Raw genomic sequence first — 18,052 nt, forward strand, 5'->3', positions numbered from 1 at the left:
ACTACCAGATGATGCTACATGACATGTAGATAAATGGAAAGCCATATAATTTCCTTATTGAATCATATGTATACCAGCTTGCAGAATAATTTGGGGTTCCCTTAGAAGTTCATAGAGTAGAAGCCATGAATCTCAGTTCATAAGAAACCTTTCAAAGTATGATATTTTCAGGAGATCGAATAGGATGTCTAGTGTGTTCCAACAATATAATAAAATCATAATAGGTACAAATCTTAGTCCAGTAAATCTCACAATTTTGTAAAAGAGTTTAACTTTTGAAAATCATAGTTTAAACCCTTTTCTGGTACACCATCAGTAGTTCCCAAAATTATTTTCCATATAGCTTACTTTATGCACATAGCAAAAAGAAAGCCGACTTAAGGATAGGCTCTGAAGCTTGTATCCTTAAGCCCAAGTCAATAAGTCCATATAGCTTACCCTAAGCACACAGCAAAGGAAAGCCGACCTAATGAAACATCTTGGGGCCCTCAAGAGTCACATTAGGCCCAGTTAGCTTGATCAGAGCTATTCCATCGTAATTCAATTCCAAAATTCAATTGCACCGTGACACAATTCCATAAATCCAAAAACATGGTAATCATATACCAGTTCAAAACAAAATTAGATAGCAGCCATATTCCATAAATTGTCACATTAAATTGGTGCATCAATAAAACAATAACCAATGAATTCGGTGTACCACATATTAAAACCAATAAACAGTTCATAATAAGTAGGGAACACACTAGAGAATCCCAGTATTTCCAGTAGTTATCATTTTGGATAACATGAAACTTATGAAATTTGATCGAATTCCTGGAACAAGGTTCTATTGAGGAGAATCGATTACTAACCGATCTAGCCAGACATTTAATGTTGATACATTAGAATCCCACTATATTTTCGTGTACTTTAGGAAAACGTTCAGGAACCTTTATACATAATAATTCTAAATTCAGATTTACTGCGAGTGATTCCATTACCCAAACAATCAGGGGTATTCATGATATACTTTAAATTCATAGGATTTCAGCCCAATTGAACCAAATGGGATATTCAGAATCTTTTCCATCTGCGTTACTTGTTTTTTTTTTTTTTCAAACATGACCGAAGTGATTTTAGATGAAATATAGAATCGAAGATTCAAGTCATTTACAATCTACGACTATCGATCATATTATCAAACAACTCGAGTTACACAACTCTCAAACTGATGCATGTCAACAAGTCAATTCATCCTTCCAGTGTATTCACTCTTTAATACCATAGTGCAGATCCATAGATCATCCCCATAATCATCACTGAATAAATCTTCCAACGGTCTTTATTTCATTTCCACGTTTCAACAATATCAGGAAATACTGACGTACTTGATCCATGGCTCATAACCCATAATGACAATTCATCATGTAAGTTCAACAGTGTTTCCAAACTCATCAAATCACCTATTTAATCCTTAGTCACTGATGTTACTTAGTTCGTTTGGTAAGCAAGTCTATCCCGATTACTTTAAAGTTTTCCAGAATAATTCCGACGTTTCTGAATTTCAATACACGTTGTACTTCATTTCATTTCAACTTATTAATATAATAAAGTCATTCTGGTATTCGTGGTTGATTTGACTAACGACTACCCACTTATTAGTACTGTATGCGCTCTAGAGTTGAGCTGCGCCAAGTACTTCCAGAATTATCATCGATCCAAATTTGAGAAGATGAACAAACATTCAAGTGATACTTATATCATTCAGGTAATGATATAGTACTAACGTTGGTTAATCACTTAAGTTGCGTTCCACAACTTTTACTGGTAGCACAACATCCATGTTTATTTGGATTTCTTAATTAATCCAAGACATTTACTTATTCTAGGTCATAAGGGCATTTTGGTCATTTTGGTGCTTAACATTTTTTTTCTATTCATTTCACAGCTTGAGTATATCCATTCATTCCTGAGCTTGGTGACATTCTTGAGTCATTTCCATTCCAGGGGTAATTTGGTCATTTTATAATTCTAGAATATTTCAATCATTTCCTTCCATCCGGTCTTATTATTTAATTCAATCTTATCATTTACTTCAGTCCTTTCGAACAATTCTGTCAGCAGAATACCTCCGATAAATTACTCTTCAAGTATTTACTCCTTATTCGAATATTTTCGAGTCAAGTGTCTTCTCAGATTTTACAAACGGAATATTATAAATTTTTCTGTACAAAGACAGGATCTTAACAATTAAATTCGTACTTAATCGAGTTAAGTACAAATCCTCAAAGTACTTTCTCATTCAGGGTCAAATCAGACTATTTTATCTCTCAAGGGCATTTTCGTAATTTCTTAACCGGATAATTTCAATATGTCTTTTCAGAGTTATTAACCAACTTCCAGGGAAATTCTTATCATTTTCCAACATAAGGGTAATTTCGTAATTTTACCATATCGGAGTATTCTCATAATTTTTCATCCAAGTATCTTTAACATTTAACCCTTGATGATATAAAATATAAGTTACAAATCCAGAGCTGATTTCTTTATCACCAATCACAAACTTGTAATTTAATTCTAACAATTATCAATCTCTTATCTTAGTCATTCGATCCGTATTCCGTTACAGAATTTCTACCACATTCATATCGAGTGAATAAATTATTCACTCCACAAAAGTGACCAACATTATCTTATTCATGCATTTACCAATATCAACATGTTCCATAAAGCATAAAGAGGTAGTAAAGTATTACCTCGATTTCCGTGCAATACTGATCGACCATAAAATTCCATTCGAACGCCTTTGATCTTCAATTCAACTTCCAATAATTCCTCAGATACATATCAACATAAATTATATCAGAAACAGAGCTTAATTACGATAAACGGATCGAATCGGGTGATAAATCAGTGAAAGACGGCTTACCGGGTTCGAATTTGGCGAAACAGACTTCGGATTTGGATTCAGGACGTCGAAAGCATAAAATATGACTTTTCGGAAATTTGGAATTTTCGGTCAAAATCAAAGTCAACGGGTTTGACTGACAATTTCGAGGCATTCGGGTTCGAATTTCGAAAAACGGACAGCGGAATCGGATTTGGAACGTCGAAAAATGTCAGGATAGGTATACTCGGTCAAAGTCAAAGGTCGTTTAATGCCCGGTCAAAGCCAGTCAAAGTTTTGGTCAACAGTAGTCAACGGTCAACGGGTCAACGGTCAACGGGTCAACGGGTCGGGTCAACGAGTCGAGTCGGGTCAACGGGTCGGGTAAACGGGTCGGGTCGGGTAAACGGGTCGGGTCGGGTTGTGACCGGTCAAACCGGTCAAAACAGTTCCAAAACCGGTCAAACCGGTCACTTTTCCCTTCCCCACGCGCAGTGGCGGCGCGTGGGGGCGCGTGAACAGTGATAAAATCCCGGAAAAATTTCTAAAAATTATTTTGAGCGATTTCGAGATACTTACAAAGCTCGGTTCACAATTTTGAACGGCGGAGAGCTCGATTTCAACAAATCGGGAAGTTTGACCGGTTCACCTCCCAACGCGCCGCCGCCGCCGGAGAAAAAGGAGAACACCGGTGGACTCGGAACGGCACAAGGAACACGATGGTGCGGGAGGTGTCGTAAACAGATGACCCGATCGTCGTGAATCGATGAAAAACCAACTAAAACCGAGTTATTACCGACGATACTTCCGACTGAAATTCACGACGAACGGCGATGATTCACGACGAAAGGTTTGAGGGGTTTTGTTCCTCGGTTCACAACGAACACGATGGTTGTTTCGGCTCGTCGTTTGGAGGTCGGACGGCGAGTAGATCGGAGTTGGAAGTTGGGTTGCTGGAGAAGGGAAATCTGGAAAATTTCTGCTGCCTGCGCACGAGAATCAGATTTATAATTCAACATATTAAAAAAATGGTTAAATCATGGGTTTAGCCACTGAACTTTCTGCACTTCTGAAAACGGTTTGCCAACTTTAGAACTTTACAATTTAATCCCCTGTTTCTTTCAAAATACCAAATTAAATCCACCAATTTATATTTTCTTAAATTTAGCCCCTAAATTGGGGTGTTACAGGTCCCCCGATGTGCTTTGAGTGCCAAAGGACGGGACATGTCAAGTATGAATTTCCTCTCATAAAGAGGAAGAGATCAAGCAAAAAGAAGACATTTGTGGCGGCTTGGAGTGATGAATAAAACTCCGATGATGATGAAGTAGCCAATCTATGCCTCATGGCCATCGAAGAAGATTCAATGATAACTTCTAACTCTTTTGGTTTAAATTCTTATTCATTTAAAGAGTTACAAGATGCCTATGATGAGTTGTATTTTGAATTTGAGACCATGAATTCCAAATATAAGAAATTAATTTCAAAATTTAAAGATGAAAATGATTTGATTTTGAAAGAAAATATTGATTTAGAAAAACAAAATGAAATGTTAGAAAAATGATTTTGAGCTTTCAAAAATCAAAATCAATGATTTATCAAAATGAAATTTTGATTTGAAAGTTAAGCTTGCAAGCTTAACAAAAGAAAAAGAATTAATTTCTAAAAACAACTCATTATGTTTAAAAATGGCAAAATACTCACATTGTCATTTTCATGGTCATTTGGAGCATACTTGTCCTTTAAAGAAAAGAAAATGTTTTAAAATTAGACAAGTATGAGTTCCTAAAGGAACAAGGGACATTGAAACTAATGTTCAAGGACCCAAAGCAATTTGGATACCAAAATCCAAATAAATGTCTCTTGTAGGTATGTGGGAGCAATGGTGATGAAAGTGAAGATACTCAAATGCTCTAGCCACACTTGATATGGAATGGGTAACCTCTAAGCTTATTTTGATTATCTTGTATAATTGGTTGCTCATTTAGTTTAAGCCTGCATGAGTTTTGATTTTAAATAATAAATAATTTTATATTTTCTATCTCATGTATGTTAAAAAGTGTTGTGATGAACATTTACTAGAGTTTTAATGATTTCTCATAAATATTTGTTCATCATAATGAATTTTGGTAAAATTTGGTTTTAATGTTTTGTTTTTACAAATTTTAATTTTTGACCTTAATTTAAACGTTTATGCATGTGATTTTTTTTGCAAATGATGTTTCTGCATTACATTTTTGGATAACTTTATGCACACACTTAAATACAACAATAATTATTGCATAAAGTATATTAGACCTGAATATATTGAATTTCTTGTGCTACTAACTTTTTTGTTCATCTTTATTGAAATTCAATTTCTTTTAAGTATCACACTTTTAAAGTCAAATTTTTGTTTGAAATGCGTTCGTTGAGGGGGAGTTTTTGATTTTTCAAATGATATTAATGCTAAAATTCTCTACTTACTCTCTATTGTTATTTTTGAACCTAAAGTTTGAATTATTTTTGATATAACAAAAAGGAAGATAAGTATAGGTTTGAAAAATTCAATTTCAAACTTTAATATTTTCTAAAATATTTTTTTCATTAAATGTTTTGATAAATGGGAGCTTTTGCAAAAAAATTAATTTTTAAAGATTTTGTTATATCAAAAAAGGGATTGTAGAACTAATATTTTGATATTACAAATAAGGGCAAAAATGTTTTTGGACTAAATTGAATTTATTCAAAGTTTTCATCAAAATAATTCAAAGTCCAATCAAAACCTTAAAATGAGTATTTTGACAACTTCTACAAGAGTTTCGAAACTTTCCAAGACAATTTCTCAAAAAGTTTCTATACTTTTCAAGAGTTTTGAAACTTTACCAAAGTTTCGATACATTATGTCCAACAATCAAATTTTTCCAACGGCTCTTTCGTAGATTTTCGAAACTATGTATGCAGAAAGTCTTCCAACAGCTTCAAACCTTCCTAAACAGCTAGAAACTGCTAGTAACTCATTCCAACATATAAAAACAAGTTGATGATACCTGAAGAATGTTGAACAATACCTATCCAAGCAATCAAACACAAGAGAAGAGCTCTTTAATCTTATTTTTCTCTCTCTTTTAAGTATTAGTGTTTTAGTGAGCTTAAACTTTGTAAACACTTACTTTGTAAGGATTTTCTTGTTTACATCTCTTATCCTTTGTAAAGGGGTTTTGGTTCTAGTTTAGCCAAGTGAAAAATTAAGGAGTTGTAAATGTTACTCTTGATCCTAGAAAAAGAAAGAACAAATTAGTTGATTTGTTGGAAAATCCTAAGTGAGTAGTTTAGGTAGTGGATGTAGAATTAGTTGATAAATCGAACCACTATAAATTATTGTGTACATATATTTATACTATTTACTCCATAAATTTCAAAAAGCCAATTCAACCCACTTTTGGCTTTTTTTGGTTGATCGAACGAGTTTCATTTGGTCCTTGAAAAAAAAGAATAAATTAGAAGATTTGTTGAAAAATCCTAACTAATGAGCTTAGGTAGCAGATGTAGACTTGGTTAATAAGTCGAATCACTATACAAAATTCATTATCTTTATACTTCTTACTCTTTAAATTTCAAAAAGCTAATTGACATATTTCATTTAATCAAATGAGCTTAATCGAGCCCAACATTTTTTAATAGACTTATTATTTTATTTGAATAAATAAAATTTTAAATGTAATGAAATTATTTGTCTTTTTAGAAGAAGCCAATAGATCTAAGTGGACATGAGGTGGTTTTAAAATTAATACTATAATTATTTGTAAATAAATAATAAACAAATGGATTATATGTGCAATCCTAAAGCTACTGAATAGGGTGGTTGTACAAGTTTACTAGGATAAGCTCATGGGGTTTTAGGGTTAACAAGGGCTCGGACTGTCCCCTCATTGTAGTATAAGAACATTAATAGTAGCTTCAGTTCTTTTAATCTTGCCATCTTTATCGATTTAAATTTCTCAGTCGTCTACCCCAACTAAAATCTTCGGTAAACACTAGAAGAAAGATGAAGGGCTGAGCAAAACCGGAAGTTATGTACCGGAGATGGTGGCGTTAGAGATATTCTCTCCAAACTCCCGGTTAAATTCTTGATACATTTCAGGCGCGTTTGTAAGGCTTGGTCTTAATCTTTTTAGACCTCATTTTTAATTACCAAACAACATCACAACAACCTCATAAACAACAACCTTAATCTCCTCCTCAAACGTTATCATGGTAGCACCCCTGATGATCACATTCATTATTTCTCTCAGCTTTGGACTAAGAAAGGTCAAAACTTTTCAGTAAAACACAACATTCACTAACCCTTTTTCCAGAATTGTTTGTATGATCCTCAAGTTGATGGTCCTTGTAATGGAGTGTTGTGTTTACATTATGATGAGTGGATTGCCCTTTGGAACTCATCAACTGGAGAGTTCAAAACTCTGTCTCAATCCTCAGTCCAACATTCTCCTAATCTGGATTACAGTAGTTTTGTGATTGCTTTGGTTTTAGGTACGATCTTCAAACTGATGATTACAAAGTTGTAAGATTTGTTGGTAATTCTCTTGTAGATGATGACTATGAAGATAATATACAAGTTGAGTTATATTCACTTGAAAGAAATTCATAGACGGAAACTGCAGTTCCTTATGAGGTTCCTTACGGTGGTGGTGTGTTTAATGCATAAGTAAATGGGTTTTATTATTGGCATGCGCTAGGAGATTTCGATGAGTTTGTTCTTGCATTTGATATGGTTGATAAAAAGTTTTCAACTTTACCTATGCCTGAATTTGGTGTGTTTTTAACCCAATACAATTATGAACTTTTGGACTTCAATGGATTACTGGGTGCCATTGTTTACCCAATTGAAGTAATTGAGAAATCTTTTGATTTATGGGTTATTAATGGATGTTGGAGTAAACAATTTAGTATTGAATCTATTCTTGGAGTTGAGAGGCCTTTGCGGTTTTGGGAAAATGATGAATTATTTCTTGAGAGCTCGGATCATGGATTAATGCTGTTTGACCCCTCCACACGAGAGTTTAAAAATCGGGTATCCATGCTTTATAAAGAAACAATGTGATTTGTCGCTTATGTAGAGAGCTTGGTTTCATTCAATGAAAAATTAGAGTGTGAGGAACGAATAAAACGAGTGCATAATCCATATTGAAGACAATGATGGATAGGTAAGAAAGACTTGAACTGATTCTCTATTTTGTTCATTTTAATGCTTTTGGCAAATTTATGCCTATAAAACCCCCAACTTGTTTACACTAATCTGCATATGATTATTTGCAGGTGTCAGCTATGGAGTAGTTTTCATACTTGAATTGTGCTTTAGAGAGCTCCATGTCTCCAATAATTGAATGCAATTTGAAGTTGAATATAATAACTATTAGTATTGTTGTTGTTATGGCCATGTCTTATTATATGCAAAGCCATTGTTGTCAATCCAACTGTTAAGGATTAATACACATATTATAATGTTCCTTTGTGGAGAAGGTGAACGGTTCGACCGTCAACGTTGGAATCAACCCATCGAAAGTCGTCATCACCAGGCTCTGGCTCGATAAGGATAGGAAGTCGTTGCTGGATTGCAAGGCCAAGGAACTCGCCGCCGCCGAGGATATCATGCAGAGCGTGGATTAACGTCATCTTTTTGTTTTCAATTACGTGTTTTTGCAACTGTTGAACTTTAGGTTTTTTTTTTAATGTCATGAATGAGTAATACGACGAGGAATCTGGGATTTTCCAGACTAATGTTGCAGTTCTTATTATGGTTGTTTTTAGTTTTGTTTCTTTTGCTGTATTTGTATCCAATTAGTAGTTAAAAGGAAGTTGAATAAATCAAAATTTACCCAGATATTAATTGTGCTGCAAATGGAATCCTTTGGCTTTCCTTAAAATCCGTTCCAAAATAGTTGGAGAAAAGACCAGTTCAAACACTCTACCGAGCTGCATCAAATTCCGGATCCTCCTCCCTTTTTTCCTTCACTCGCTTTCAACACTTAAACCTTCTTCCCTAATTTTCAACTCATTTGTCATTTGATTGCCATTTCAATCAAGAGGAGGGGGTGATGGATAGTTATTTGAGTCAAAACTTCGATGTGAAATCCAAGCATGCCTCGGAAGAAGCATTGGAGAAATGGAGGCAAGTCTGTGGTTTCGTCAAGAACCCGAAACGCCGGTTCCGATTCACCGCCAACCTCTCCAAACGTTACGAGGCCGCCGCTATGCGTCGCACCAATCAGGTCCCCTTTTCGATCCATTCTAGTTTTCTTTGTAGCTCTTTCTATTCATGACATTGTATATTTGATTACTATTATCGTGGGGGAATTGCAGGAGAAATTGAGAATTGCCGTACTGGTATCAAAAGCTGCCTTTCAGTTCATCTCCGGTGAGATATCTTGCTGCAATTTCATCTTTGTTAACGATTTATATATGATTGAATCTTTCTTTTGCAGGTGTACAGCCTAGTGATTATGTTGTTCCTGAAGCAGTCAAAGCTGCTGGTTTTCAACTCTGTGCTGATGAGTTAGGGTCAATTGTGGAAGGCCATGATGTAAAGAAACTCAAGTTTCATGGTGGAGTAGAGGGCATTGCTGAAAAGATCTCCACATCGACCGCCAAAGGACTAACCGCCGAAGCTGGTTTGTTGAATAAAAGGCAAGAGATCTATGGAATCAATAAGTTTGCCGAGGCCGAAGCGAAGGGATTCTGGGTATTTGTTTGGGAAGCTCTTCACGATATGACCCTTATGATCCTCGGGGCGTGCGCCATTGTTTCGTTGGCCGTCGGGATAGCGATGGAAGGTTGGCCGGACGGAGCTCATGACGGACTCGGGATCGTTGCGAGTATCTTATTAGTTGTGTTCGTTACGGCGACGAGCGATTATCGACAGTCTCTGCAGTTCAAGGATTTGGACAAGGAGAAAAAGAAGATCACCATTCAGGTGACAAGAAATGACTGTAGACAGAAAATGTCTATTTATGATTTGCTTCCCGGTGATATTGTACACCTTAATATTGGTGACCAAGTCCCTGCCGATGGCCTTTTCGTCTCGGGATTTTCCGTGCTGATCGATGAATCGAGTTTAACAGGGGAGAGTGAGCCGGTACATGTGAATGATAAAAATCCTTTCATGCTTTCTGGTACTAAGCTTCAAGATGGATCGTGCAAGATGCTGATTACCACTGTTGGGATGAGGACTCAATGGGGTAAACTAATGGCAACACTAAGTGAAGGGGGAGACGATGAGACCCCACTGCAGGTGAAATTGAATGGAGTCGCGACGATTATCGGGAAGGTAGGCCTGCTTTTCGCTGTAGTGACTTTTTCTGTGATGGTGCAAGGACTAGTAGTGACTAAAGTGCAAGAAGGGACTATCTTGAGTTGGGCCGGCGACGAGTTATTGAAACTGCTGGAGTACTTTGCTGTTGCAGTGACAATCGTTGTTGTTGCAGTTCCAGAGGGTCTACCATTGGCAGTGACTCTAAGCCTTGCTTTTGCCATGAAGAAGATGATGAATGATAAAGCACTGGTTCGGCACCTTGCAGCTTGCGAGACTATGGGGTCTGCAACGAGTATTTGTAGCGATAAAACGGGGACACTAACAACTAATCGCATGACCGTGGTGAAATCATGCATTTGCTTGAATGTCAAGGAAGTAAGTAACCTCAATAAGGCTTCTTTCTGCTCTGAGATCCCTGGATCTTCTTTAAAACTTCTGCTACAATCGATTTTTCTGAACTCGGGGGGCGAAATCGTTACCGGAAAAGACGGAAAACGTGTGATATTGGGAACTCCCACAGAGACTGCTTTGTTAGAGTTTGGCTTGGCTCTAGGTGGAGATCCCCAAGCAGAACGACAAGCATCGAAAACTGTTAAGGTTGAGCCATTCAACTCCACAAAGAAAAGAATGGGTGTGGTGCTGGAGGTTCCTGGAGGATCATTACGAGCACATACTAAAGGAGCTTCGGAGATAGTTTTGGCTGGGTGTGACAAGGTGATCAATTCTAATGGAGAAGTTGTTCCCTTAGATGAAAGAACCATTAAGCACCTCAATGATACAATAAACCAGTTTGCTAATGAGGCTCTTCGGACCCTGTGTCTCGGCTATATGGAACTCGAAAGAGGCTTCTCCCTGGACAGTGCTATTCCGGTTTCGGGGTATACTTGTTTAGGAATTGTTGGCATTAAAGATCCTGTTCGTCCTGGTGTGAAAGAATCTGTTGCTACTTGCCGTACCGCTGGAATTACCGTAAGAATGGTTACCGGAGACAACATAAACACTGCCAAGGCTATAGCCAGGGAATGTGGAATTCTTACAGATGATGGTGTAGCCATCGAAGGCCCGGATTTCAGAGAGAAGACGCAGGAAGAAATGCTTAGTTTAATTCCTAAGATTCAGGTATCCTCCACATTGTTATTCTTTGCTTCAAATACCAGTTAGGTGCTTCAGATACCTCAATGTTCCATTCTGTTGCAGGTGATAGCTCGATCTTCTCCTATGGACAAGCATACTCTAGTAAAGCAATTACGAACTACGTTCGACGAAGTTGTTGCCGTGACCGGTGATGGAACGAATGATGCCCCAGCACTACACGAAGCAGATATCGGGTTAGCAATGGGAATTGCTGGAACTGAGGTCAGCAATGCATTGATATTTTCACATTGTGAATGCATTGATATTTTCACATTGTGCATGCATCTTGTACCGATAAAATGAAGAAGATCAAACTAATCTTGCTTTTAATTCCAGGTGGCCAAGGAGAGTGCCGATGTCATTATTCTGGATGACAATTTCACAACAATTTTGACTGTGGCCAAATGGGGCCGTTCGGTATACATAAATATTCAAAAATTTGTGCAGTTTCAGCTGACCGTCAACATTGTTGCCTTAATCGTTAACTTCTCCTCAGCATGTTTGACAGGTAAGAAAGGGACATGTTTGACAGCTTTCTTTGTGAATCATAATAACTTTATAATATTCCGATTCGGATGAGAATATCGAATACCGATATGTATTCGTGTATCTGTGTGTTATACATGAGTGTCAAACAAAGTTCGACCGACATAGATTTTATCACATTTTCATATGCTGCAGGGAGCGCTCCTCTGACGGCTGTTCAGCTATTGTGGGTGAATATGATTATGGATACCTTGGGAGCACTTGCACTCGCAACCGAGCCGCCGACCGATGAACTAATGAAGCGTGCACCGGTGGGAAGGAAAGGAAATTTTATCAGCAACGTCATGTGGAGGAACATATTTGGGCAATCTTTCTATCAGTTGGTGGTAATATGGTGTCTTCAGGCAAGAGGGAAAGCAATTTTCAGTCTCGATGGCCCTGATTCTACTCTGATATTGAACACACTCATTTTCAATTCATTCGTCTTCTGTCAGGTAAAACATTTTAACAAGTCAACAACTCATCCATACTCATCAAAGTTCGGCTCAAGCTCTATCCGAGCGATTTCGAGATAAAGATCAAACACAATACTTGGTTTGTTTTCATTTTCCTATCCCCACAGGTTTTCAACGAGATAAGCTCACGAAATATGGAGGAAATAGATGTGTTCAGCGGCATATTAAACAACTACGTTTTCGTGGCTGTTCTCTTCTGCACTGCGGTTTTCCAAATCATCATCATCGAGTTTCTCGGTGCATTTGCAAGCACGACGCCGCTCACTTGCGCGCAGTGGTGCCTATGCGTCCTCATCGGGTTCGTAGGCATGCCGATCGCTGCGGGCTTAAAGATGGTCCCGGTGTGAACCCTACAAGAAAACCATAGCAGATGAAGAACATCAACGAAGCCTTTAAGTGTCTCCTACTTGTGGTGTAAGATTCTCTAGTGACTGTGAACCTTTTGTTTCTCTTTTCTTATTTGTTGACAATTTACTGAGTTTCTGGCCATTAAAATGGTAAATAGAGAGTTTTTGATCAAGAATCTCCATGATCAAGTTTTGTTTCTCGAACCATTGTGTTTGTAGGCCAAGAAGTAGGCTGGTTCTTATATTTTGTAATTCTTCTTGATTTATGTGTTTGAGTAAGTGTCATATACTTACATATGCCACGTATGAATATTTCTATTTTTATTATATGGCTTAAAGCATAATTTGTCTATCAAATTATATTTTTATGTGTTAATTGCATCACATGTCCTCAAATGACCCTTATTTTAAATTATTCCCTAAACTTTTAAATGTTCTAATTTCATTCCCAAACTATGACTTTCATTCTAAATTAATCCCCAAACTTTTTGAACATTCAAACTTCATCTCAAACTATAAGCATATAGGGATTGCATCTCCTGTTAATAAAATTCTTAGGTGAAATCATCTAATACTCATAATGTCAATCCAGATTAAATATCAAAAGTCATACCTTCAAGAAGTCTTAGACCTCAATCCCAAGCCTCCTAACACTCATACAACAAAAGTACAAAACACATATTAATGATTTCAAACAAGTTTTAAACGTAAGTTTGCTCATTTTACCATTAACTAGAATCACATAGCATGCTAATCCACCATGAACAAGATACAAAATAACCACATCATACATTACATATATTCATGACGTAAAGTTAAATTAGATATGTGTTACCTTTGTTTCTTTAACATTTTCTCCTTTTTGTTAATTTTGGAGGATTCTCCAACTTCATTAAGTTCTCGAACCAAGCAAGAAAATGATTCCAAAAGTCTTAATGTTAAATTGAACTAATGACATGTAAGAAAAAATTATGTAAATTTTGAGATATTCATATTTTATTTTTTAAGATGCTTTGAAATATTATTTTTCTTTTGTAAAGTATACTATTATATCTTATCTTTTTTTTTTACTTATTTTCAAAATACATAATGAAATAAAAAATATTAACTCGGTTTTCACAATTAACCCCCCAAAAACACGTGAAAACGGGCCAGCCTCCTGGCCGTGGTCCAGGTCTAGCCAGCCAATCTCCATACTCGAGTACAGCGACCGAACCCTTTTGTGTTGTCTCCCCCCGGGAGCAAGATATGGTTAATGTCAGACCACAAAAGCGAGAAAAACTTCAATAAACGCAAACAAATAGCTCGTAAAATATGGGTTCATGCGTGTTAGTATAAAAAAAGGAAGACCATTATATCTACCCTTTTTGGCTTTTAAAAGTCTTTGGTTTTCTTTAGAGTTGTTCAAAGGACACCGTTTTTGTTTTCTTCTTCTTCTCTAAAAGCAGCGGCTATGGAGGAAGTGAGAGGAAGCTATGTTTGGGTGGCTCATAATTCTTCTCACGTTACTGTTGAAAAGTCTTGGCAAGTACCGAAAGGTGCTAATAAAAAAAAATTCCACCGGAAAAAAATTTGTCAAAAAGGTTGGGTTTTTGTTGAATTTTGGACAATGGTAAAATCATAATTTTAGCCATTGTAATTTAGGGTATTTACAAATTAGTCCTTAGAGCTTCAACTATAAATACCCTAACTCATTTAGCTTCAAAATTATCCCAAAACATTCTAGCTTTCTTCCAATACTAGAGAGAATTTAGAGAGTTTCTTGAGAGTTGTTTTCTCCTTTTTATCAAGAGAGAATTATCATTATTTTCTCCTTGGTAAATCGAGAGAGGTTGTAATTCCTATTTTCTCATAGTGAAATTCTTCTACCGTTGCCCGTGGTTTTTTACCCTAAATATTTTAGGGGGTTTTCACGTAAATTTTGTGTCTCTTTTATCTTCATTTTTATTTTCTCAAATTATCAGTTGCGATTTTGCTCTATCCGATAGCCGTCTTCCGCAACAATTGGTATTAGAGCCAGATTTAAGTGTGTAATATCTGCTTATTGTCTTTGTGGTTACCACCAAAAGGTGGATCCTCCAACATAAGAAAATAAGAAGTTATTACCCATTTTTTGAAGGTTCTAGAGAACTATTCACGATAGTGAAATAGTGGGAGCTATCCGTAAAAGAAGCTATGACAACGAAATTTGATATTAAAAAGTTCAATGGGAGAAATTTCTCATTGTGGAAATTGAAGATGAAGGCCATCTTGAGGAAAGACGGGTGTCTAGCGGCTATAAATGAAAGGTCGGTGGAGTTCACAGATGACAACAAATGGAACGAGATGGACGGAAATACTATGGCAAACTTTCATCTAGCATTAGCAGATGAAGTATTGTCAAGCATCGAGGAGAAGAAGACAACTAAGGAGATATGAGATCATCTCACCAAATTGTACGAGGCCACATCGTTGCATAATAAAATTTTCCTTAAGAGGAAATTGTACACTCTCCGTATGTCAGAATCTACTTCAGTGACGGAGCACTTAAACACACTGAACACTTTATTTTCTCAGCTTATATCCTTAAGCTATAAAATAGTAGAACAAGAACGTGCTGAACTTATACTTCAAAGTCTACCGGATTCGTATGATCAACTCATCATCAACTTGACAAACAATAATGTCACCAGTCTAGTCTTCAATGACGTTGCAGCTGCTGTTCTACAAGAAGAAAATCGGCGCAAGAACAAGGAAGACAGACAAGTAAATCTGCAACAAGCAGAAGCGTTGACAACGATGAGAGGGAGATCAACAGAACGTGGCCAAAGCAGCAGTCACAAACATGGTAGATCAAAGTCGAGGAGCAAGAAGAATTTAAAGTGCTACAACTGTGGAAAGAAGGGTCACTTGAAGAAGGATTGTTGGAGTCTAAATAAAAACTCCAATCCACAAGGCAATACCGCAAACACTTTAGATGATGGAGATGCATTATGCTGTGAAGCGTCAACCACCGTGGAAGGAAGAAAAAGATTTGCAGATATATAGCTCATTGATTCAGGAGCAACATATCACATGACCTCAAGAAGAGAATGGTTCCATCAGTATGAACCTGTTTCAGGAGGATCTGTGTATAGTTGCAATGATCATGCCTTAGAGATCATTGGCGTGGGAACCATCAAATTAAAGATGTATGATGGAACAATTAAAGTTGTTCGAGATGTGGGCACGTGAAAGGCCTAAAGAAAAATTTTTATCCTACAGATTGTTGGATAATAATGCAAGCAAGATTGAAACACGAAAAGGAATCATGAAGGTGTTCCGTGGAGCGATTGTGGTGCTGAAAGGTGAAAAGATAGCAGCAAACTTGTACATGCTGAAGGGAGAGACTTTGCTAGAAGCAGAAGCCTCTGTTGCCTCATGTAGTTCTGATTCTGCAATGCTATAGCATCAGAAACTTGGACACATGTCAGAACAAGGAATGAAAGTCCTTGTAGAGCAAAAGCTACTTCCCGGCTTAACAAAGGTATCACTTCTTTTGTGTGAGCATTGTATAACAAGTAAGCAGCACCGGTTGAAATTCAACACGTCAAATTCTAGAGGCAAAAATGTTCTAGAATTGGTTCATTCTGACGTATGGCAAGCACCAGTTACATCCCTAGGTGGAGCAAAATACTTTGTCTCATTTATTGATGACTACTCTAGGAGATGTTAGGTGTATCCTATTAAGAAGAAGTCATATGTGTTTTCAACCTTCAAAATCTTCAAAGCGCGGGTGGAACTTGATTCTGGAAATAAGATCAAGTGTTTCAGAACAGATAATGGAGGAGAATACACAAGCGAAGAATTTGATGACTTTTGCAGGAAATAATGCATCAAAAGACAGTTCACAGTGGCAAACACTCCTCAACAAAATGTAGTGGCAGAGCGGATGAACAGAAACTTGTTAGAAAGAACAAGAGCAATGTTGAGGGATGCAGACCTAGAAAAATCATTTTAGGCAGAAGCAGTCAATACCGCTTGTTATTTGGTGAATCGAGCTCAATCAACTGCAATAGAGCTGAAGACACCAATGGAGATGTGGACTGGTAAACCAGCTGATTATTCAAACCTCCATATATTTGGAAGTATTGTGTACGTGATGTATAACTCCCAAGAAATCTCAAAGCTGGATCCAAAATCCAGGAAATGTAAATTCTTGGGGTATGTTGATGGAGTAAAGGGGTATCGCTTGTGGGATCCCACTGCCCGCAAAGTGATCATCAGCAGGGATGTTATCTTTGTAGAGGATAAACTACAAATAAAAGAAGACGATGATAGCACTGAAAAGTCAGAGACTACACAGATAAATGTGGAAAAGGAGTTTGAACAAAGAGATTCTTCAGAAGCAGAACCAACACATGATGAACAAGAACCAAAGAGTTCTGAAGCACCAACAACTCGTCAATCAGATCGTGTAAGAAGACGTCCCAATTGGCACTCAGATTATGTTATAGAAGGTAATATTGCATACTGCCTTTTAACAGAGGACGGTGAGCCATCAACATGCCAGGAGGCAATAAACAACTCAGATGCTTCACTGTGGGTGATGACGATGCAAGAAGAAATTGAAGCCCTTCATAAAAATAATACATGGGATCTTGTACCACTACCACAAGGAAGGAAGCCAATTGGTAACAAATGGGTCTTCAAAATAAAGCGAAATGGTGACGATCAAGTTGAGAAGTATCGTGCAAGACTGGTGGTCAAAGGATATGCTCAAAAAGAAGGTATTGATTTCAATGAAATATTTTCTCCTGTGGTTCGACTAACAACAGCTCGAGTAGTTTTGGCAATGTGTGCTACATTGAACTTACATCTAGAGCAGCTAGATGTTAAAACAGCTTTTCTTCATGGAAATCTCGAAGAAGAGATTTATATGCCCCAGCCTGAAGGTTTTGAAGAAGAAGAAAAGAAGAACTTGGTTTGCAGGTTGAACAAATCTCTGTACGGTCTAAAGCATGCGCCGAGGTGTTCGTATAAGAGATTTGATTCCTTCATTATGTGCCTTGGATACAACAGACTTAATGCAGACCCTTGTGCTTATTTCAAGAGGTCTGGTGATAACAATTTTGTTATATTGTTGTTGTATGTAGATGACATGTTGGTTGCAGGACCCAACAAAGATCATATTGAAGAATTGAATGCACAACTGGCTAGGGAATTTGAAATGAAGGACTTGGGATCAGCAAACAAGATTCTAGGGATGCAAATTCACTGAGACAGAAGTAATAGGAAGATTTGGCTTTCACAAAAGAATTACTTGAAGAAGATCTTGTCATGATTCAACATGCAAGATTGTAAGCCAATTTCTACCCCTCTTCCTATTAACTTAAAATTATCCTCCAGTATGAGTCCTAGCAGTGAAGAAGAGAGGATGGAGATGTCT

At 37.1% G+C, this 18,052-nt stretch overlaps 1 protein-coding gene across 1 annotated transcript; it reads left to right on the forward strand.

Annotated features, from left to right (window-relative positions):
- Positions 1-8,949: 8,949 nt before the first annotated feature.
- Positions 8,950-12,888, forward strand: LOC120169664 (calcium-transporting ATPase 2, plasma membrane-type-like). Its single transcript, XM_039177774.1, has 7 exons — positions 8,950-9,123; positions 9,215-9,269; positions 9,337-11,282; positions 11,361-11,519; positions 11,634-11,805; positions 11,979-12,277; positions 12,406-12,888. Exons 1-7 carry the CDS (start codon positions 8,950-8,952, stop codon positions 12,643-12,645), a joined length of 3,045 nt encoding a protein of 1,014 aa, XP_039033705.1. The 3' UTR covers positions 12,646-12,888.
- Positions 12,889-18,052: the final 5,164 nt, after the last annotated feature.

Source organism: Hibiscus syriacus, unplaced genomic scaffold (genome assembly GCF_006381635.1).
Source record: "Hibiscus syriacus cultivar Baekdansim isolate YM2019G1 unplaced genomic scaffold, ASM638163v2 tig00111769_pilon, whole genome shotgun sequence".
In the NCBI taxonomy this organism is placed as follows: domain Eukaryota; kingdom Viridiplantae; phylum Streptophyta; class Magnoliopsida; order Malvales; family Malvaceae; genus Hibiscus; species Hibiscus syriacus.

Bases quoted from the DNA above. Each gene is read 5' to 3' on its own strand.
- LOC120169664 (XM_039177774.1), top strand. From the start codon at position 8,950: ATGGATAGTTATTTGAGTCAAAACTTCGATGTGAAATCCAAGCATGCC. The intron at 9,124-9,214 runs GTCCCCTTTTCG...GGGGAATTGCAG, and splicing joins CTATGCGTCGCACCAATCAG to GAGAAATTGAGAATTGCCGT. The intron at 9,270-9,336 runs GTGAGATATCTT...TTTCTTTTGCAG, and splicing joins TGCCTTTCAGTTCATCTCCG to GTGTACAGCCTAGTGATTAT.